The 24,392-nt window shown below is 37.5% G+C and overlaps 1 protein-coding gene across 24 annotated transcripts in view; it reads left to right on the top strand.

Moving 5' to 3' along the window:
* Positions 1-24,392, top strand: part of NAALADL2 (N-acetylated alpha-linked acidic dipeptidase like 2) — a 1,621,055-nt gene that overhangs the window by 1,300,381 nt on the left and 296,282 nt on the right. For all 24 annotated transcript variants that reach the window (XM_049867803.1, XM_049867806.1, XM_049867798.1 and 21 more), the window contains one exon: positions 11,474-11,620. In XM_049867803.1, coding sequence (XP_049723760.1) covers positions 11,474-11,620 — 147 coding nt within the window. The remainder of the gene's footprint in view (positions 1-11,473; positions 11,621-24,392) is intronic.

Raw genomic sequence — 24,392 nt, 5'->3', positions numbered from 1 at the left:
AGACCACTATTATAAGATCTTGAGTAATAATATAAACTGAGAAGAACACATACTTTTGTGGTTACGAGGCGGGGAGGAAGGGAGGGAGGGAGAGGGTTTTTTACTGATTAATTAGTAGATAAGAACTGCTTTAGGTGAAGGGAAAGACAACACTCAATACATGGAAGGTCAGCTCAATTGGACTGGACCAAAAGCAAAGAAGTTTCCGGGATAAAATGAATGCTTCAAAGGTCAGCGGAGCAAGGGCGGGGGTTTGGGGACCATGGTTTAAGGGGACTTCTAAGTCAATTGGCAAAATAATTCTATTATGAAAACATTCTGCATCCCACTTTGAAAGGTGGCGTCTGGGGTCTTAAATGCTAACAAGCGGCCATCTAAGATGCATCAATTGGTTTCAGCCCACCTGGAGCAAAGGAGAATGAAGAACACCAAGGTCACACGATAGCTAAGAGCCCAAGAGACAGAAAGGACCACATGAACCAGAGACCTACATCATCCTGAGACCAGAAGAACTAGTTGGTGCCCGGCCACAATCGATGACTGCCCTGACAGAGAGCACAACAGAGAACCCCTGAGGTAGCAGGAGATCAGTGGGATGCAGACCCCAAATTCTCATAAAAGGACCAGACTTAATGGTCTGACTGAGATAGAGGAATCCCGGCGGTCATGGTCCCCAAACCTTCTATTGGCACAGGACAGGAACCATCCTCGAAGACAACTCATCAGACATGAAAGGGACTGGACAGTGGGTAGGAGAGAGATGCTGATGAAGAGTGAGCTAATTATATCAGGTGGACACTTGAGACTGTGTTGGCATCTCCTGTCTGGAGGGGAGATGGGAGGATAGAGTTGGAAGCTGGCAAAATTGTCACGAAAGGAGAGACTGCAAGGTCTGACTCATTAGGGGGAGAACAAGTGGGAGTACGGAGTAAGATGTATATAAACTTATATATGTGACAGTTTGACTTGATTTGTAAATGTTCACTTGAAGCTCAATAAAAGTTAATAAAGAAAAAGTTTTCTGGAAATAGGAAATAGTTGCAAGTAATTAAAAAAAAAAGTGAATGTAAAAGATACATTCTTTTATGTTTCAAAGGCATTTATAATGATTTTTTCTGTGAAGTGCTGGCTCATAGTCACTATTTTTTTCCTTTTATTGGCTTTGTGGTTTTCTTTCTATGTGTATTTCAGATACTAGCCATTTGTGTGTGAAATGAGTTGTAAATATATTTTTCCAGGTTTTTAACCATCCCTTTTTATGGTAATTTTTGTCATGGTGAAAAGTTGTAATTTTAAAGAGTCGGGTTAATTAATGCTTTCCTTTGTCTGGGTTTGTTTTCATACTAAAAAATGTCTTTCTCATCCTGATATTATTAAAATTATATTTTATTGTTTCCATTATACTTTAATGATTCAGAATTTTGTATTTAAAAGATGGATTCATCTTAAATGTATTGCTGCATAAAATAACTTCTAATACTATTATTATCTGGTTACTGTTTTCATTTCAGTGGAGGTTTTTATTTTAAACCAACAGTTTGGTTGAAATGTGATATTTTGAAAGTTTTAAAATAACACACCTGTTTTAATTGCGTCACAGAAAACTTAGAGAGGAAAAAAAGCTAGAGATAGGTCTTCCTGCCGTCATGTGACCACTGTTGTTGTTGGATGCTGTTAAGTAAATTCCAATTTATGTAGACTCAGTGTGACAGAGTAGAGCTGCCCCATAGGGTTTTCTAGGATGTAATCTTTATGGAAGCAGTTTGCCAGGTCTTTCTCCTGAAGAACCTCTGGGTAGGTTGGAACCAGACCTTTCAGTTAGCAGCCTGGTGTTTAACTGGCGTGCACCAGAATTTCTTCATGTGACCATTACTCCCTTAAGAGGAAGGGGAAATAAAGGAGGAGAGATGTTGAGAGAAGGAAGGGAGATAAAAGTTAGAAGCTATAGTGAAAAGAAAGACAAAGTCTTCATCATTTTCCATTTTTACACTTATAGATTGATCTTTCAAATATCCAGTAGTGGATAATTTTTTATTCAATGTAACTTGAAAATTTCAAATATAGAGTAAAATGTTTTCACATTCAATGAGGCAAAAGTTGTATAAGTTAACAGAATAATACGAGAGTTTGATTTCATTCTTTAATTTGGCAATTCTACTTGTATAAAATTGAAGAAGAACAATTCCTTACTGTATAAAGCTAAAAATACTTTATTAAAACTCTATAAGTAGGTTATTAAATCTTTTCAGAAACCTTGAGATTTTGAAAATCCCATTTTATGGGAAAGTTTCCACTTTTGTAATAAAAACTGTTTTCTTCTCTCTACCCTAGTTGAACTATAATAAAGGCCTCACAAGGTATTTATTCATTTTTTTATGTTAGTTGTTGTGAAAGTATATTTTGTATATAAGAAACTCATTATCAGCTGTTGGTGTTTAGAATAACTTAAATAAGATTCTTATTTAAAATATTAAAGAAATTAGTAAACACAATTTCTCATCTCCTACCCAAGATTATTAGAGGAGATCTGCAAAGCATTATTAAGTTTTTGGTATTGAATTGCCTCTTGTATATATATTAGCACAAAAATACAAGCTAAAAATATAAATCAAATAGTCCACATCAAAAATAAATAAGCATTGAAGAAATGCCACTGATGTATAATTTATTATAATCATATTCAGTTATATAATATGATAAAGAAAAAGACTTATGGAATACCAAAGAAAACAAATTTAAGATAAGGTTGTTTTCCTGCATTTATGTGGTCTATATGCTGGAATATATATCAGCATGATGGAGAAGAAAGAGCAATGTGTTTTGAGTGAAAATATGTAAGATGAGGAGCCCTGGTGACACAGCAGCTAAGAGCTTGGCACGTAACCAAAATGTTGCCAGATGGGAAACCCCAGATTATGCTCGGTGCTTCTAGTCAAAACCAATAAACAAGGGGCTGAGGTGGGAGATCAGAAAGATGCTTAAGGAGAGGAACAGTTGGGAGTAGTGCCTTCAAGACTGCTCGGTGAGGGCTGTTTTTATAGGACTGACAAAAAGATCATGTAACTCACAGTAACAACATTCTTGGCCATATTATGCAGGCACAGCGGGGGCTATATACTATTACATAGGTCTCATGCTCAAAAAATGGCAGCTAAACTTCACCTAGGGGGCGGAGGAGTTAATAGACGTGGGGTACTTAATACTCTATAGTTTACCAAGAGGGCGTGGGGACTGGTCAAGACTGGTTCTAAACTGTTTTTGTGGCCCTTAGTGAGGCAGACAGTTCTTGGAAGAGGAAAACATCAGATGTTTAACAAAAGGGTTCTAGCATGGCCCTTTGTCAAAAAGGTCAGCAGTTCAAATCCACCAGGTGCTCCTTGGAAACCCTATGGGGTAGTTCTTTATCTTATGGGGTCTCTATGAGTCAGAAATGACTCAGTGTCCATGGGTTTTTATCCAGGATTAAATCGTAATTCTGTTGATCTGGGGCCTCAATTTTCCTAATTTTTAAAATGAAGCTGTTTTTCTAGGTGAGATTCTAACTTTTTTTCCTTCTGTGGACCCTTTGGCAAGCTGGTAAATCTTAGATAGAGCTGTTTTCAGAAATAATGTTTGAAAATGCTTAAATGAAAATACCTACAATTACAAAAGAAACCAATTATTTCAAAATCAATATATCCAAGAACTTAAAAACACAATTTATATTTTTAGTTAAATGTGAACTTTCAAGAATTAACATATTAAGCAACAAATTCAAGGATGTGCATAATAACTGCCATCTTTTCAAAGCACTGATGAGTTTAATGGGTATTTCAAGGTATCTGCAACAACTGAAATGTGATATGAAAATGTCTGATTTCTATTGATTATAATCAATGTACTTCTAGTACCACTATGGTTTGTGGCCTACTTCATATTTGAAAGGAATGCTAAACATCAGTTAGAATGTAAATGAAAAAAAAGATGTAATTTTTTTGTAACTTAAGTTCACAGATCCACCGAGTTCTTTCTGTGAGTCTCAGCAGAAGAACCCCTGGTCTTTAGGTATTTTTCATTTTTCCTGTGTCAAAATACAATGATATCTCTATGATTCCTCCCCTTCTTCCATGCCCACACCACCCAGAGTCATATTTGTACAGTTTAAGGAGCTGTGGTAGTGCAGTGGTTAAGCTCTTGGCTGCTAACCCAAAGGTCAGCAGTTGGAGTACATCAGCTGCTCCAAGGGAGAAAGATGTGGCAGTCTGCTTCCATAAAGATTTACAGCCTTAGAAACCCTATGGGGCAGTTCTTCTCTGTCCTAGAGAGTCAGTATGAGTTGAAATTGACTGGAAGACGTTGGATTTTTTTTCTTTTGAAGCTAACATTTGTGTAACAAAATTTTGTGAAACTACCTCCAGTTGCTCAAACTCAAACATACCTCTCCTCTCTACCGTTAGTCAGAAGCTAAAAATTTAACTTTTCACTAGTTCTTATGAAAATATCCTAAAACAAAAAGGAATCATCTAAGAATGATTACCATGAGAAGTCATTTCTGTGACTAGCGTAGGCATCGTTATCATAATTGAAGCCTTACTATACTGTGAAAACCAGGAAAACTAGTGAGATAAATTGTTCCCACACAATCATAGTTACCGGGCTAATATTGCGATGAAAATAACATGACATTATTTTTATTATAATGTGTAGAAAAGTACCACTTTGATTTTCAGTATTATACTTTTCTTGCTGTTCAAATAATTAATCGACTTAACTTTCCTATGTACATGGAGTGAATACTTAATGTGTGCAAAGGAATGCAGAGTGTGGGAGAAATAAAACTTTTTAATTATTAAATGTTCTTTAAATACTTTAGAAACTTGTCAACATATCTTGGCATAGCTATCTGACTATAATGCAAATACTGATTTAATTTCTTTATATTTCACTTAACTGATTGTTTATTATGAGTTTTTGCCTACCCACTTAAAAGAATGCACAGCCTTTGAACTGAGACAGCAGTTTTATTTCAGACCTTCAACAGACTTGTGGTGTGAAATTAAACAAGTGCCATAATCACCGTCTTTGCCTGAACTTGCTCATTTTATGAAGTGGAATAAAAATACTTGTTATCAAACATTAAGTATGGAGCATTTTGAACTCCTTGGATGAAACATTTAATATGAGTTTACTCAACCTTGTAAATAAATTAAAAAAATTAATTGACCTGCACAAATTTGTTACCAACCTTCCCTCTCCCATCGTGGATAAATTCTAGTGAAATAAATGCAATTAACATTTCTTTCTACTTCCTTCTCAGATATTAGTGCTTACATGGTTTGAGTAGATCAGTATCTATTACCTGATGTGGGTGTATTATAATCCACTGAGTTGTGAGGAAAAACTCTACATTAAGATTGAATAAGTGGTTAAGAGCTATAGATGCTAACGAAAAGGTCAGCAGTTCGAATCCACTAGACACTCATTGGAAACCCCATGGAGAAGCTCTACTGTGCCCTGTAGGGTCCTTATGAGTCAGAATCCATTGGACAGCAACTTTTTTTTTTAAGGCCTGTGAATTTGGCCTGGATTTTAAAGGAATAAATAATGAAGAGTTAGAAGATAGGGTTTTTCTACTAAGAATATTCTCCTCCTTAAGGTAAATCCAAAGAGCCCTGGTGGTACAGTGGTTAAAGTGCTTGGCTGCTAACAGAAATGTTAGTGGTTTGAACCAACCAGCTGCTCCGTGGGAAAAAGATGTGGCAATCTGCTTCCATAAAGATTCCAGCTTTGGAAAACATACAGCGCAGCTCTACTCTGTCCTATAAGGCTGAAATGAGTTGGAATCTACTCAATGACAAAGGGTTTTTTTTTTTTAAGGTAAATCCCTAGATAAAATGATTGTGAAAAAATTTTGCCCTGCAAATTGGGTTCCTTTTTTTTTTTAAATAATTTTTATTGTGCTTTAAGTGAAAGTTCACAAATCAAGTCAGTCTCTCACACAAAAACCCATATATACCTTGCTACACACCCCCAGTAACTCTCCCCCTAGTGAGATAGCCCTCTCTCCCTCCAATCTCTCTTTTCCTGTCCATTTCACCAGCTTCTAACCCCCTCCACCCTCTCATCTTCCCTCCAGGCAGGAGATGCCAACATAGTCTCAAGTGTCTACCTGATCCAAGAAGCTTACTCCCTCCCAGCAGCCCTCTCCAACCCATTGTCCAGCCCAATCCATGTCTGAAGAGTTGGCTTTGGGAATGGGTCCTGTCCTGGGCCAACAGAAGGTCTGGGGGCCATGACCCCCGGGGCCCTTCTAGTCCCAGTCAGACCATTAAGTCTGGTCTTTTTATGAGAATTTGGGGTGTGCATCCCACTGCTCTCCTGCTCCCTCAGGGGTTCTTTGTTTTGTTCCCTGTCAGGGCAGTCATCTGTTATAGCCAGGCACCATCTAGTTCTTCTGGTCTCAGGATGATGTAGTCTCTGGTTCCTGTGGCCCTTTCTGTCTCTTGGGCTCCTTATTGCCTTGTGTCCTTGGTGTTCTTCATTCTCCTTTGATCCAGGTGGGTTGAGACCAATTGATGGATCTTAAAGGGCTGCTTGCTAGCGTTTAAGACCCCAGATGCCACTCTTCGAAGTGGGATGCAGACTGTTTTCTTCAAATTGGGTTCCTTTTATCTGAATATTTTACCCTGAAGCTACTTAGGAACGAAAACGCAAGGGAACAAAATAAACAATGGCTTGAGGTAACATGCTTCCTCTCTTTGTCACTGGTTACCTCAGGAGATGGAAGGAGAAGGGAGAAATGTGGGGGGACACCCTCGGCTCTGTTGGTGAGAATCAGACCCCAGGACAGCTCCACAGGGAACTCTCTTCTGTCCTTAGGAACCACCTCACCACCTCTCTCTTGAAATGGCTTTGTTGAAGTGTTTACTGATCCATCATTTGGGTGTACTTGGACATGAAGCTCAAGAGGTAAATTCTCCTAGCTTAATGAAAAGACAAGTTACTATAACAAACCAAAACCAAACCCAGTGCCGTCGAATCGATTCCAGCTCGTAGCGACCCTCTAGAACAGAGTAGAGCTGCCCCATAGAATTTCCAAGGAGCGTCTGTCAGATTTGAACTGCTGACCCTTTGGTTAGCAGCCGTAGCACTTAACCACTATGCCACCAGGGTTTCCAAGTTACTATAGAGTTCATGTAATATAAACTTACATAAATGAAAAAGCAATACATAGTCCAATACCGTACTCTGTATTATCTACGGGTTGTTATTGTTGTTAGGTGCCGTCAAGTCGGTTCCAACTCATAGTGACCCTATGCACAACAGAACGAAACACTGCCTAGCCCTGTGCCATCCTTACAATCGTTGTTATGCTTGAGCCCATTGTTGCAGCCACTGTGTCAATCCATCTCGTTGAGGGTCTCCCTCTTTTCCGCTGACCCTGTACTCTGCCAAGTATGATATCCTTCCCCAGGGACTGATCCCTACTGACAACATGTCCAAAGTATGTAAGACGCAGTCTCGCCATCCTTGCCTCTAAGGAGCATTCTGGTCGCAGTTCTTCCAAGACACATTTGTTCGTTCTTCCGGCAGTCCATGGTATATTCACTATTCTTCGCCAATACCACAATTCAAAAGCATCAACTCTTCTTCGGTCTTCCTTATTCATGGTCCAGCTTTCACATGCATATGATATGATTGAAAATACCATGGCTTGGGTCAGGTGCACCTTAGTATTCAGGGTGACATCTTTGCTCTTCAACACTTTGAAGAGGTCCTTTGCAGCAGATTTGCCCAATGCAATGCATCTTTTGATTTCTTGACTACTGCTTCCATGGCTGTTGGTTGTGGATCCAAGTCAAGTGAAATCCTTGACAACTTCAGTCTTTTCTCCATTTATCATGATGTTGCTCATTGGTCCAGTTGTGAGGATTTTTGTTTTCTTTATGTTGAGGTGCAGTCCATACTGAAGGCTGTGGTCTCTGAGCTTCTTTAGTAAGTGCTTCAAGTCCTCTTCACTTTCAGCAAGGAAGGTTGTGTCATCTGCGTAACACAGGTTGTTAATGAGTCTTCCTCCAACCCTGATGCCCCATTCTTCTTCATATAGTCCAGCTTCTCGGATTATTTGTTCAGCATACAGATTAAATAGGTATGGTGAAAGAATACAACCCTGTCACACAGCTTTCCTGACTTTAAGCTAATCAGTATCCTCTTGTTCTGTCCAAACAACTGCCTCTTGATCTATATAAAGGTTCCTCATGAGCACAATTAAGTGTTCTAGAATTCCCATTCTTTGCAGTGTTATCCATAGTTTGTTATGATCCACACAGTTGAATGCCTTTGCATAGTCAATAAGATACAGGTAAACATCCGTCTGGTATTCTCTGCTTTCAGCCAGGATCCATCTGACATCAGCAATGATATCCCTGGTTCCACGTCCTCTTCTAAAACCGGCCTGAATTTCTGGCAGTTCCCTGTTGATATACTCCTATAGCCGCTTTTGAATGATCTTCAGCAAAATTTTGCTTGCGTGTGATATTAATGATATTGTTCTATAATTTCCACATTCAGTTGGATCACCTTTCTTGGGAATAGGCATAAATATGGATCTCTTCCAGTCAGTTGGCCAGGAAGCTGTCTTTCATATTTCTTGGCATAGATGAGTGAGCACCTCCAGTGCTGCATCTCTTTGTTGAAACATCTCAATTGATATTCCGTCAGTTCCTGGAGCCTTGTTTTTTCGCCAATGCCTTCAGAGCAGCTTGGTCTTCTTCCTTCAATACCATCTGTTCCTGATCATATGCCACGTCTTGAAATGGTTAAATATTGACCAATTCTTTTTGGTATAATGACTCTGTGTAAGTAGTTCATATCGACAAGTGAAAATAATATAAAATACACCAAATACCACCTTTATTTATTTATGTTTAAATTCAGTTCCTCTAAGAGGTGCACGTTGTGGGATGTAGTTGGCAACAATTGATCCATGCCTTTGTTCTGTTGAGGAAAAAAAAAAAATCTAAGGAGCATGTCTGAGATTTGAGGGGTAGAGAGGGTTTAGAGTTATGCACATAGTATGAAATTGAACCCAAACCTATATTTTCAATGATGCCAAGTAGGATGAGTATGCTGTCTCAAAAAGATGTTGCTCAGGCAGAGGGAAAGTAAATAAACTCCTTAATGAAAATGATGTTTAAATTCATTAGCTATGTATCTGGAGAAAGAAACAGCCAAATTCTATCTAAATCTCAGTAATAGCACAGAAGAGTGTTAATATCTAGCACTCACAATCTCAAATGCCGCTGGTGGCCATTCAGTAGATTTGAGTGAATCAAACTGAGTGTGAGAGGTAGTGCTGGGAACATTGGAGAAGGTCTTGCCTGCCCAAGGCATTCAAGTTCAATAAGAAGAATGATTCTAGCTGAATAAACACTTTCAGACGTGTCAGTTTTCAATGCCTGGATCTCTCAAAAACTTGAGATTTTTAACATGATAGATAATACTTTTGTTTGCTTTTTATGAATTAGTACATCAGAGTAGCTCTTCTTTGGGATATTCAAGAGTCTCCCTGAACTGCCCCAGGCTGCTGTAAAACCTCATGGTGCCTTAGAATATATCGAAGGGTTAAAGAGGATTAACCCCCTTTTCAGAAAATTAAGCCTTTAAAAGAAGCAAACTAGTGTGAGTCACCATAAAAACCATCAAATGGATACCGATTATACTGTATGATAAAACACTCTTTTTCTTCTATTTCTGAAGTGCTAATTACTCAAGATATTTGTAAATAACATTAAGCTGAAACCTACCTTGTTTATAAACACTCCCACTGACTTTCCATTTTAATTGATTTTAACCTTGTTGCCAAGATCTTTTAGGTCCCCAGAGAAAATTAGATAGGAAGTAGAACCTTATTATATACTTGAAAAATCTAAGACTGTAGTTTTAAAAAGTTGGGATAACTTCTTTTCTGGATATTAAAACACACACGAACCAGTGCCATCAAGTGAATTCCAACTCATGGCCACCCCATGCATGTCAGAGTAGAACTGTGCTTCACAGGGATTTTAATGGCTTATTTTTCAGCTGATTTTTCAGCAGTAAATCGTCAGGCATTTCTTCAAATATTTTGGTAGGTTATATTTAAAAGGTGAAGTCCCTGGGTGATACAAATGGTTAAGAGCTGGATTAGTAACTGAAAGGTTGGTGGTTTAAGTCCACCCAGACGAGCCTTGAGAGTAAGGCCTGGAGCAATTCTACTGTGAACACATGGGGTCACCATGAGTTGGGATCAACTTGATGGCAAGTAAAAACAACAGCATATTTAAAAGTGTTTTTGAAATTATTGCATGCCAAAGAAATATGGGAGGATGAAAAGATCATGTCTTGATTCAATGGAAAACATATTTTGAGCATATATGTTATGTCTGATGTTAGGTGTGATATTTTCACACTTACTGCCTCATAGTCTTCAGAATTATTACCCAAGAGATTGGTATCCTTTCACATTGTATAGTTGAGGCAACTATGTCTCAGAGAGGTTCTAAATATGTAAAATGATTTTAATCAATATTAGTCATAAATAAAACCTTTGCTTGTTTTTAATCTGTACATTTTGTTTTGTTTTTGTTCTTCATGATAGATATCTCTTAATTTAAGAAGTAGTTGTCTATCTTTTTATATTTTCCCAGATTTGCTGTGTGGTTCTCTATGCCCAGTGTAGTTGTTGGCATTTATGCTTAAGACATCTGAGAATGTATTTTTTAAGAGGAAATAGAGAAAATTTCTTCAGCAGTGTCCATAAACATTTTCATGAGAATGGAATTATATCACCGTTTAAATTTTTAGGAAAACATAAACAAACAGCAACAAAACCTAAAACTTTTTAGAGACCCAGTATTCTTTTGAACATTTTCAAATTAAAGAGCTATTAAAGTTCAAAATGAATCTATGATAAAAATGCTTTGGAAGCAACAGTAACTAAACCTTATTTCAACCTTATTTAGACTAGTGGTAGTCAAATTTCAGAGAGCATTTGAATCATAGAGGAGTTGTTCTAACACGGATTCTTGGGCCCTATCCCTAAAAGTGGAAACCCTGGTGGTGTAGTGGTTAAAAGTGGAAACCCTGGTGGTGTAGTGGTTAAGTGCTATGGCTGCTAACCAAGAGGTCAGCAGTTCGAATCCATCAGGCGCTTCTTGGAAACTCTGTGGGGGCAGTTCTACTCTGTCCTGTAGGGTCTCTATGAGGCGGAATTGACTCGACAGCAGTGGATTTTTGGTTTTTATCCCTAAAGGCTTCCATTTAGTAGATGAGATGGAGACAAAGAATTTACATTTTGAGCAAGTGCAACTGATGCTGCTGATCCACGGACTATATTTTGAGTAATGTTGAGTTAGGGATGACCTGGGTACCATTGCTATGAGTCAGAATCGACTCCATGGCAAGGAGTTTAAGTATCATAGCATGTTTTAACAATTTAAATTCTGTTTTTCAGAAAAAGAATTTAAACTGTACCAGACGAGCTCAGTGCCCAGAAACCAATGTCAGCTCTGTCCAGATACAAGGTGATGCCGATTATTTCATCAACCATCTTGGAGTTCCAACCCTGCAGTTCGTTTATGAGGACATCAAAGCACTAGAGGTGATTTTTTCTAAAAATGCAACACCCACACACACAAAACATAGCAGACTTGCAGAATTAGATTTTATCCAGGCCATTCGTCTCTCTTACCAAATGGGTCACTTTAGAAAGCGGCTTCATTTAGAGAGTTATTCTTGTTGTTTAGAGGCGTTGTAGAGTGTTTGAAAACATCAGCTCTTTTTAGTAGTGTTGAATTCAATTTAAAAAGATTTATACTGTTTCTCGCATTCTCACGGTGTGCCTTGCAACAAGAAGTTTGTGGTAGTTGGATTAACATCAAGACATAATTGTAATCTTCAGTATTCAGAGAAACAGATGACATGCGCAATAGATTGTCTCTCCCTTGCCCAAGGGAAAATGTGTTTTACGTGCTGTATAGCAATGTGAGTCTTGTGGATTAGGTACCCAAAGTTTGTCAATACTTTGCCTGCCTAAAAAGCTACTACTTGTGTGTGTGTGTGTATACGTGTGTGTGAAACTGGAACTTTTCGTCCCAAAGAATATCACAGAGTCATGATTCACCTTAATTAAGTCTACGTTTGTCCATCTGCTGGACTTCCATCTATTTTACCTTTTTTAGAATTACATCACAGGAAGCTATTTCTCTGTAGATCTAAACCTGCTGAAATATTTTACCTTATTTTACAAATTGTGCACGGATTATTGGCAGCTACAAAGTAAACTATACCAAAGCTGTTACCATCAAGTTGACTCGAACTCATAGCGACACTATTAAGACAGAGTAGAACTACCCCATAGGGTTTGCAAGGAGCAGTTGGTGAATTTGAACTGCCAGCCTTTTGGTTAACAGCCAAGCCCTTAACCACTGCACCACCTCGGCTACATTAACAAAATGTGTTTGAAAAGTAGAGTGATGCCTGCCTTGCCCTTCCACTGTAAATGTTCTTGAAAAGTCAGGTTTACATTGTATTATCATAGGCTCAACTTCCGATATACATTATCTTGATTTCTGATAGCCTTTAGCGGTAACTAACAATATTTGGCTTTATGTTTCTCTGCAGCCTCTCACCCCTTTGCTCCCTCTGTAAACAGCTAATGATCACTAACAGCAACTTAAATTCATGGGGTTGAGGGGTATTATCTAAAAAACCCTGGGAGATTCCCTATTGTGATGAGATAAATTCTTGAATAATATAAAAATTATCATAATGATTCATCCATTCTTTAAGTTTGGATTTTTATATGTCATTATTGTTTAAAAATAGGGTATGTGTATAGAAGTATCTTTCATGCAAACTCAATATATGCTCTTTAAAGAAGTCAGTGTATGAAAGTTTAATTCATACTTAATTTTTCTGCTTGATGTCTTTTATTATCTCCTCTCCCCATCCCAGTCCACAGGCTCCTGCCATGTTGACAAATTGAATTACAGCTTTTATTCAATAGATGTCTAATTTATCTTGGTTGTCATTTAAGCCAAGAATTTAGAGAGGCAGTGTAACATAGGCTTTGGAAATGAACTGGACTTGATGCCTGACTCTGACTCTGACTCTTACTAGATAAATTATTTAACATCTTTCAGAACCCTCTTACAGATGAGGAAGTTTGGTTATGAAATCTACTTCATAGAGACATGGTGAACATTAAATGAGACTATACATGTAGAAGGTTTAGCTAACACCGAGCATATCACAAGCCCCCCATCAATTGTATCTGTCATTACAATTGTTGTCTAATCATAAATCATAGATCCACCATAACCCATTGCCGTTGATTCTGACTCACATCAATCCTATAGGAGAGAGTAGAACTGCCCATAGGGTTTCCAAGGAGAAGCTGGTGGATTTGAACTACCAACATTTTGGATAGCTGCCAAGGTCTTAACTGCTGCACCACCAGGGCTCCATTAAAAAAAAAACAAAAACAAAAAAACACACTCATTGCCATGGAGTTGATTCTGACTCATAAGGACCCTATAGGCCAGAGTCAAAGTGCCCCATAGAGTTTCTAAGGAGTGCCTGGTAGATTTGAACTGCCGACCTTTTGGTTAGCAGCTGTAGCACTTAACCACTACACCACCAGAGTTTACAGGGCCCCACGGTAGTGGTAAAATTCCCAAACTTTTTAGATAAGAAAACATCAGTGGAAGTCAGAGCTGTTAATTGTTAAGACAAATAAGATTCTAAGGCTGAAGAGGGTAGGATTTGATGAGGATCAGCTGAAGCAGGTCTCAGTGATCTTCTAAGAAGGTACAGTATCACTGTGAAACCCCTAAGGCTAAGGGATAAGCTAACTGAACTAGTCAAGTCTGAAGGGGCTAATTAGTTTTTCAAATTATACTCAAAATTATACCCATTATCAAAATAATTTTTTATTATATTTATCTTCAAAATGTAGTTAAAGAAATCCCTTATGCTTTGTAACAAATGACATTGCTTACATTGCTTCAGTGGGAAACATTTTAAAAAATGGATTTGTCCCTTTCAAAATATGAATACTTGAGATGAGATCATTCTGTTTGGTGAACTTTCCAAAGAACAGATATTAACCTTTGCTTTCTGTATTAACCTATAATAAATATTTGTAATTTTTTTTAATTAGTTATTAAGAGCAATTATAAATATTGAAGGGCTTTATCCATGATGTAAAAAATATTTATCCTATGCCATTTACTAAAATAGGTAATGAGATTAGGATGTTTTTACCAAATTGCCATTAGATTTGAAATATATATATTTATAGAGATCTATTTAAATATCTATCTATCTGTACACACACACACATATATAGAGAGAGAGAGAAAGAGACAGACAGACATACTTTGTGTGGCTCAAATGGTTCTGTGGTTGACTACTAGCTCAAAGATTGGCAGTTTGAACTACCCAGAAAGGCCTCAGAAAACAGGCCTGGTGATCTGCTTCTAAAAGGTCAGAGCCTTGAAAACCCTGTGGAGCAGTTCTACTATGCACACATATGGTTGCCATGAGACAGAATCCACTTGATGGCAGCTAATGACAATATATATATAGTCCCATAAGGTTATAATAGTTCAAAAATCCTGAGAAGAGGATGTGTGGATATACTTTGCTAAGTACTATATAGGTCCTGTCATAAACGCTGATGGTGTAGTGGTTAAGAGCTGTGGCTGCTAACCAAAAGGTTGGCAGTTTGAATTCACCAGGTGCTCCTTGGACACTCTGTGGGGCAGTTCTGCCCTGTCCTATAGGGTTACTATGAGTCAGAACCAAGGGTAACGTGTTTGGCTTTGGTTTTATAGATCCTGTCTGTCTTTCATTAGCTCTCCTGGAGGGGGTCCCTGGTCCTTCTCCCACTGTGCTCATCTCAGGCAGGGGCTGCGTAGACACCACCAGAGCCACTAAGCAAATGTCCTGAGAGGGGATGCCCTGAGACGTCAGCATCCTACTTGGCCAGGGTGCCCTGTGCATTACTCCTGGGCCCAAGGCCACAGCTCCTCCCTTGATGGCAGCCATCTCTCAGTCCAGGCTTTGGTGTTGGTAGGAAGAGTAGCAAGAAAGGTGACCCAGGGAAGAGAGGCAGGTGGGGCTGGAAAAGTTTAAAGTCCGTTGGCGGAGAGGGAGGGAAGGCAGGAAGGGAAGGGAGCCAGCATATCCTGGAGGTGACAGTTGAATGGCAAGTGTGAGCAGGATCAGCAACAGTGGCAAAGTTTTCACGCTGCATGGAGGGAGTGGTATGGGTCCTGGGCCTGCCCAGTGATTGTCATTCATGCCTCTCTCCTGAATATAATACGATGCTTGCACAATGTCCAAACCATATTACGTCTTATTCATAGGATGTAATTGTGGATGTTAAGCAACACAAACTAGCATGTGTGTGTATAAAACCAAAAACAAAACCCATTGCTGTCAAGCCAATTTTGACTCATACTTCAGAAAAATCAGTCATTGAAAACACTATGGAACGCAGTTCCACTCTGACACACATGGGGTCTCCGTGAGTCAGCTTGACTCAGCAGCAACTGGTGGTATGTATTCATCTACCTGTAAACCAAACCTGTTGCTGTGGAGTGTATTTGGACTCACAGTGACCCTATAGGACAGAGTAGAACTGCCCCATAGAGTTTCCAAGGAGTGCCTGGTGGATTCCAACTGCATACCTTTTGGTTGGCAGCCATAGCTCCTAACCACTATGCCACGAGGGTTTCCATATATATGTTTGTATGTATATCATGCTTGGTAAAGTAGAGAGTCAGCAAAAAAGAGGAAGACACACAATGGAATGGATTGATTACAGTGGCTGCAACAATGGGTTCAAGCTTAACAGTGATTATGAGAAAGGCCCAGGACTGGACAGTGTTTCATTCTGTGGTACAGAGGGTCACTGCGAGTCGAAACCAACATATATATGTATATATATATATATGTGTGTGTGTGTATATATATATATGGAGAGAGACAGCTTGGTGATTTGAATAATATCAGGAAGCCTGAGTCTTCAAATCCTGTCATCACTTTTCATATCAATATTCAAGTTATATCTGTTTCTCTCTGGGCCTCTGTTTCCTTAACTAATTAAAAGCAAAATAAGCCAAAGATAATACTTACCACATACTAGTACTTGCTGTATATTTAGCACATTATTAAATATTTTATTCCTCTTACCTCATTTAATACAACATCCTTCTAAGGTAGCTATTATTATTCATAACACCTTTTTGGCTGAAAAGAAAATGGAGCATAGAGGTCAAGTAGCTGGTCCAAGGTCACAAAGCTAATAAATGGCCACAAAAGAAATTGATCTCAGATCTCCTTGAGTTTAAGCACATGTTCTCAACTCTTACCATGAGGTTGCAAATTTGAAGCTCGATGGCAAGATCCAGTTGGCAGACATATTTTGTTTGCTCTGTAGGCTATTGAAAAATTGGATGTTATGGCAGCCTTGGGCTTGTTTTGTTTTCTTCATGGAAACCATCAGGTGAATGGGGCAGAGTTCACCAGTTTGCCATGGTCTTTATAATAAAGAGTTGGCCATGTTGTTTGTCCTCAAGTTCAGTTAGGAAGAATATTTGGTCAACACCTGTTTCTATAAAAATTGGGAAGTGAATGGTCAACCTGAACGGCATATGTTTCTTCAAACTGTGTCCGTCATATTACCAGCCTGGGCTGTATAGGAACTGAGGTTACAATGTCTGCATTCACTTTGACTAAATGATTTGAAGTGGATGATTCTATAGTGCCTTATACTTTAAAAATTGTATGATAAAGGAGATAATTTTATGATTATACTTTTATTTTATAGAAATTATAATTTACTTGGGTGCTTATAATGCAAACTGGGGTTTCTGTCAATTATATATATATTCTTTATCCAGAAGAGCAATTATGGATCCGTTATATATTTCTTCAATTTCAGCAGTTGAATACTTGGATAATAGAAAAAAAAAAACGCATTTTTTTAAGATAGAAAAAAAAATAACCTTATAAGATAGCTATGAGTCGGAATCGACTTGAATGGTGGTAGGTTTGGTTGGGGCTTTTATAAGAAAATAACTAGTGCCATAGAGACAATTTATTTTTTTTTCATGGACACGTAGGACATTACTAGTTTTAGTCCCATTAGTAACTTTTCCGTATAATTTCTTTGGATGCAAATATATTGCTAAAGATTGCTTAGAACTTTTTTCAACTTTGTCTTTTCTTGGCATCTCTACTCTAATTTTCCAGTAGTTAAATTTCACAAATGCAAAGCAATCTATGAATTTGCCAAATGTTAGAATGATTCATTCTCATAAGATGTTACCCTGTTAATTGAAACGTCTCTAGTTGTAATCTTTATTTAAATAAGGTTTTCAATGTGTAAACACTGTTGCACCTGTTAGGAGAAGCATTCTGCCACCGATTAAATACAATGCAGAAATTGGTGAAAAGAAAATGAAAAGACAGATGCTTTCTGATTAAGAGTGCAATATTTATGACAGGCTGGTGGTCCAATGCACATTTCTTCTGTCACTTAACAGCTGTTTCACGTAACTTTTGTTCTAGATCAGTGTATTTACTGTCTATAGGGCACGTCAGAGGTCTGCCTTTTTAGTATATCAAAAGAGCAACCCATGCCCTAGCCAGCTTTGTACCACAGAATTGAAACTCTGGTTCGTCACTGTGTTTAACCTTATATTTTTTGCTCTTCTGCTTGAAACATTTCTATTTTAAACCCAATTTACCACTGTAATGGAGCATTTAACATTTAAATAATGAGATAAAGGGATTAAAAAAAGAGATGAAGGGATATTATAGCTTTTTATAGCAGAATATTTGCATAATTGTTTTAATATCATTTAGTAATCAAGGGACAGAACATCAAGCAGCATAGGTGTTTTGTAACTCATTAATTCTTTTGAGATTAGAAGACTTTGACACATTCTGATTCTTCAACTGATGATCACATGCACACACACACATACGCACACATATGGGTGTACGCACACACATGTATATACATAAAACTTTAACATTGAGGTAATTTGATGGAATAAAGTAATCATTCACTTGGGCAGATACAGTGCACATTTTAAACAAAAAAGCTCATAGTTTATGCATTATTTCTTCATGTTTTATTCTACTAAATAGAAAAAGAGTTTATCTTACTTAAAGGGTATTCTTTGATTAACTTTTCTGTTTAGAACCTAGTCAGTGTTGTTATGTTAGCAGATGTAACTGTTCTAATGTAAATTTAAACTCGTAAAGAACCGAATTGTTAACATTGAACTGTGCATAAGTGGTACTAACATTTTGCAGTATCTTTTTTCTAGATTAGTTTTCATGCTGACAGCTATAAAACTTGTATGATGCCACTTGGAATGAGATTTTACCTTTACTACTTATGTGTCAGTTGGAAACAGGAGAAAAAGGAATTTTGGGGGGTTCTCTCTAGCTTCTTACCTTTTTTAGGAACATATTTTAGGAAAAGTACATACAATATGGAACTAAAATATATAGCATTATTTCTTTCAAATTTGATTGACTTCCTTTAAGACAGAGGTTCTTACACATTTTGTTCTAGAAATCCATTTGCCCTTAAAATGATGGATGGCTCCAAAGATGAAAAGCTGTTTTAAAATGTGACTAATGTTTATCATATTAGAACTTACAACTGAGAAAAAATATGAAGTTTATTAATTTATTTAAAAGATCAAAAATAACTATATTACAAATTAATATAATTCATTTTATGAAAAATAATTATATTTACCTAACAGAAAACATTAATGAGAAGAGTGGCATCGTTACATTTTTGCACCTCTCTCGAATATGAATTAATACAAGAAAGCTGGATTCTCTTACCTGTTTCTTAATTTGTTGTAATATGTTGTTTTGATGGAAATGTATGAAGAAAATCTGGTTGAATAGCCTTTTCATGTAATTAGTTATTTTTCTTTGATACTACACTGAAACTCTACAAGTGGTAGCTTCTTAAAAATTAGCTGCCATGTGGAATCTGAAACCATATTAATGAATTTTTGTACCCGGTACGTTGTGAGAGAATAAGTGTGAAAAAGTCATATAAGTCAGTATTATTATGAAAATAGTTTTGAACTCAGGGGTCCTCAAGGATCCTCGGAGTATTCTTGGAGAAATTTAGGGAAACGGCCATGGTTAAAATAGTCTACTTCATTCTTTATAATATCTGACAAGGTCTTCAGTGTTGCTGTGATTCTGTATAAACTTGTGTGTTGTGTCTTTTTCAGTCATCTTTGAGTACTGCCATTCCTCCCATTCACCTGACAAATAACATGAAATAGAGAATATAACATTCTCTCAAACTGTGGCTCTACAAAGAATTCCACTTTTTAGAGTCAATCCTTTAGAAGAAAAGGTTAAAGCCCAATCAACAAATCAACAGTTATAGAGCAGACTTGAAAAGCTTTGATTGTACAGTATATGAAATGCCTGTCACAGAGGGAGTGCTATTAAAGTTGCTGGATGCTTCCAAGAGCCTGAGGAGTAAACATGAGAAATTGAAATATGAGACAGATATTGAAAAAACAAAGAATGGAAAAACTCTTAAGACTCAAATGGATAATTCAAAAGATCATACTTCAAATTGCCTAATATTTTGAAATGGCTGCAAGGAGGACAGATTTCCCCTAGCAGTTGTCCTTGCTTGGAATTCTAAATAAGAACATTTATTCTGAAACTCCGTCATCATTGGATCAAACATACAGAAGGCACGCCGCATTTTAACTCTAAAGCTGTTTTCAGGGATTATCTTGTGACCATCCCTGTTATAATGATGTTTTTGATAATTTTAATAATAGTATCTGCTGGTGGGTTTTTTGATAGACCATGTTCAATTTTGGTCATCTCTGAGGTAAAAATGTAGGGCAACTGTGACATGATTTATTCAGATATTTATTGATTCAAAGTCATTCATATATTTAGCCAGCAGTTATTAAGTGCTTACTATGATTCAGGAACTGTTAGAAATACAAAGATAAATAAGATACGCTCCCTTTCCTCAAAGTAGTCACAGTCTGGATTGGGACTCAGATATATGAACAATCAAATAAAATAAATTAGAGTTTCTCTTAACTGACTGCCACTTAATCAACTTGCAGAATTAACTGTTCCAGACTTCTTGAAGTAGGTAGGATCCTTTCTGAATTTCTTCACATTTGTGCTCTGTCAGGTTCAGTGGTTTGCTTACCTAGAGTCGGATTAATTTTTAAATCTCTGTATGCCCTTTTTATATACCCTTTGGAGCCCTGGTGGTGCAGTGGTTAAGTGAAACAGTTGCTAACCAAAAGGTTGGCAGTTCAAATCCACCAGATGCTCCTTGGAAACCCTATGGGGCAGTTCTACTTTGTCCTCTAGGTCACTATGGGTCAGAATCAACTTAACAGCAACAAGTATATGCCCTTGATTGTTGTTATTAATAGCTAGGCCAGTTTCAGTTAGTTACATAAACTTGAAAAAACATGACTATGAAAAAAATATTTCTCAGAAACCGATTTTTTTTTTAATAATTTTTATTGAGCTTTAAGTGAACATTTACAAATCAAGTCAGTCTGTCACATATAAGCTTATATACACCTTACTGCATACTCCCACTTACTCTCCCCCTAATGAGTCAGCCGTTCCGGTCTCTCCTTTCGTAACAATTTTGCCAGTTTCTAACCCTCTCTACCCTCCCATCTCACCTCCAGACAGGAGATGCCAACACAGTCTCAAGTGTCCACCTGATACAAGTAGCTCACTCGTCATCAACATCTCTCTCCAACCCACTGTCCAGTCCCTTCCATGACAGAAACCGATTTTGAAAACACTAAATGGAAATTTGCTAATTAATAATTTATGTTTAGTGGACCGGGCAACTGTCAATGACTAGGGGAAAAGTGTGATAATCTGGATGTATCCTGCACTCAGTTTGTTTCACAAGTACCGTTAAAAACTCCACTCTTTAAACAACAACAACAAAAAACTTCAAATGTTTGTAATTTATACTGCAAGAAAGGAATAATAAAACTTTATGCAACAGATCAATGCTCAGAAAGAAGTTCTTGGCTTTACATCAAGCATTTGGCCTATAAATATGCACTCATGGACTTTAAATTAAAATACAATATTTTAAATATGCATGATTTTTCTTCTTTTTGTTTTTTTTTATATTATTTATTTGAATTGGCTTCATAGTTAATCTACCAATCGCTGGGATATATCATATTGGCTAAGATGGCTTCTAATATGGAGTGAAGTGATAGAGGCAGGAGAGTATGGAGGAAAAGTTTATTTAACAAATACTCATGTAACATTTGTAGCAGGTATTGTTCTGTTCTAAGTCCTTTGAATGTGCTAACTTATTTAATTTAATATTTACAATTATAACTCCATCATTAGTCCATCAGTTTGCTGTAATGTGGTGGATTGTTTGTTGCTGGAAGCTATGCCACTGGTATTTCAAATACCAACAGGGTCACCCATGGTGGACAGGTTTCAGTGGAGCTTCCAGACTAAGACAGACTAGGGCATGGCAGTTTACTTCTGAAAAAATTGGCCAGTGAAAACCTTATGAACAGCAGTGGAAAATTTTCTGTTATAGCATTGGAGGATGAGCCCCTTAGGTTGGAAGGCACTTAAGCTACAACTAGGGAAGAGGTGTCTCCTCAAAGTAGAGTCAACCTTAGTGATGTAAACGAAACAGAGATTTCAGGACCTATATTTGTTGATGTGGCACAACTCAAAATGAGAAGAAACAGCTGCAAACATCCATTAATAATTGGAACATGGAATGTACCAAGTATGAATCTAGGAAAACTGGGAGTCATCAAAAATGAAATGGAACACATGAAGATCTGTATCCTAGACATTAAGCCCGTTAAATTCCAACTCAGAATGGACATATAGGACAGAATAGAACTGCCTCATAGGGTTTCCAGGGAGAGTCTGGTGGATTTGAACTGCCCATTTTTTGGTTAGCAGCTGAGCTCTTAACCACTGCACCACCAGGGCTCCATGCTAGGCATTAGTGAGCTGAATTGGACTGGTATTGACTACTTTGAATTGGACAATCATATGATTTACTATGCCGGAAATGACAAATTGAAGAGGAATGAGGCCACATCCATTGTCAGAAAGAGCATTGCAAGGTTTGTCCTGAAGTACAACACTGTCAGTGATAGAATAATATCCATATGCTTAAAAGGAAGGCCAGTTAATACGAGTATTTTTCAAATTTACACACCAACCACTAATGTCAAGGATGAAGAAATTGAAGATTTTTACCAATTTCTGCGTCTGAAATTGATCAAATAGGTAATCAAGAAGCCTTGATAATTACTGCTGATTGGAATGTGAAATTGGAAACAAAGTAGAAGGATTGGTAGCTGGAAAATATGGCCTTGGTGAAAGAAATGACTCCATAGATCGTATGATGGAATTTTGCAAGACTTAACAACTTCTTTGTTGCAAATACCTTTTTTTCAATAACATAAATGGCAGCAATACACGTGGACCTTGCCAGATGAAATACACAGGCATGAAATCGACTACATCTATGGAAAGAGCTGATGAAGAAGCTCAATACCATCAGTCAAAACAAGGCCAGGGGTCAATGGTGAAACAGAGCATCAATTCCTCATATGCAAATTCAAGTTGAAGCTGAAGAAAATTAAAACAAGTCTATGAGAGCCAAAATATGACCCTGAGTATATACCACCTGAATTTAGAGACCATCTCAAGAATAGATTTGATGTATTGAACATAAATGACCAAAAATCAGAGAAGTTGTGGGGTGACATCAAGGACATCATACATGAAGAAAGCAAAATTTCATTAAAAAGACAGGAAAAAAAAGAAAAGACCAAAATGGATGTCAGAAGAGACTCTGAAACTTGCTCTTGAATGTAGAACACCTAAGGAAATGGAAGAGATGATGAAGTAAAAGCGCTGAACACAAGATTTCAAAGGGCAGCTGGAGAAGACGAAGTAAAGCATTATAATGACATGTACGAAGACCTGGAGATAGGAAACCAAAAGGGAAGAACATGCTTGGAATTTTCCAAGCTGAAAGAACTGAAGAAAAGCCTCAAGTTGCAACATTGAAGGAGTCTATGAGCAAAATATTAAACGACACAGGAAGCATCAAAAGAAGATGAAAAGAATATGCAGAGTCACTGTCCCAAAAAGAATTGGCCAATGTTCAGCCATTTCAGGAGGTAGCATATGATCAAGAGCCAGTGGTTTTGAAGGAAGAAGTCCAAGCTGCACTGAAGGCTTTGGCAAAAAATAAGACTCCAGGGACTGACCGAATACACACTGAGATGGTTCAACAAACAGATGCCGCACTGGAGGTGCTCACTCGTCTATGCCAAGAAATTTGGAAGACAGCTACCTGGCCAACCAACTGGAAGAGGTCCATATTTGTGCCCATCCCAAGTAAAGTTGATCCAATAAAATGTGGAAATTATTGAAAAATATCATTGATTTTCACACTCCAGTAAAAGTTTGCTAAAGATTATTCAAAAGTGGTTGCAGCAGTACATTGACATTGAACTGCCAGAAATTCAAGCCAGGTTCAGAAGAGGACATGAAACAAGAGATATCATTGCTGATGTTTAGATAGATCTTGGCTGAAAGCAGAGAATACCAGAAAGATATTTACCTGTGTTTTATTGACTATGAGAAGGCATTCCACTGTGTGGACCATAACAAATTATGTACAATATTATGAAGAATGGTCATTCCAGAATACTTCAATGTATTTACACAGAACCTGTACATAGACCAAGAGGAAGTTGTTTAAATAGTACAAGGGGACGCTGCATGGCTTCAAATCAGGAAAAATGTGTATAGGGTCGTGTCCTTTCACTGTACTTATTCAGTCTATATGCTGAGCAAATAGTCTTAGAAGCCAGACTGTATGAAAAAGAACATGACGTCAGGACTGGAGGAAGAGTCAAGAACAACCCGTGATATGTGGATGACACAACCTTGCTTGCTGAAAGTGAAGAGGACCTTGAAGTGCTTACTGATGAAAATCACAGATGATAGCCTTCAGTGAGGATTACACCTTAATATAAAGAAAACAAAAAACCTCACAACTGCATCAATAAACATCATCGTGATAAGCGGAGAAAAGATTGAAGTTGTCAAGAATTTCATTTTACTTGTATCCACAATCAATGGCCATGGAAGGAGCAGTCAAGAAATCAAATGACATGTTGTACTGGGCAAATCTACTGCAAAAGATCTCTTTAAATTGTTAAAAAGCAAAAATATAACCTTGAGGACTATGGTGTACTTGACCTAAGCCATGGTATTTTCATTACCCCATGCAC

This window comes from Elephas maximus, chromosome 23, assembly GCF_024166365.1.
Source record: "Elephas maximus indicus isolate mEleMax1 chromosome 23, mEleMax1 primary haplotype, whole genome shotgun sequence".
NCBI classification, from domain to species: Eukaryota; Metazoa; Chordata; class Mammalia; order Proboscidea; family Elephantidae; genus Elephas; species Elephas maximus.
The sequence above is the reverse complement of the archived record's forward strand: the minus strand, read 5'-3'. Positions and strand labels throughout refer to the sequence as shown.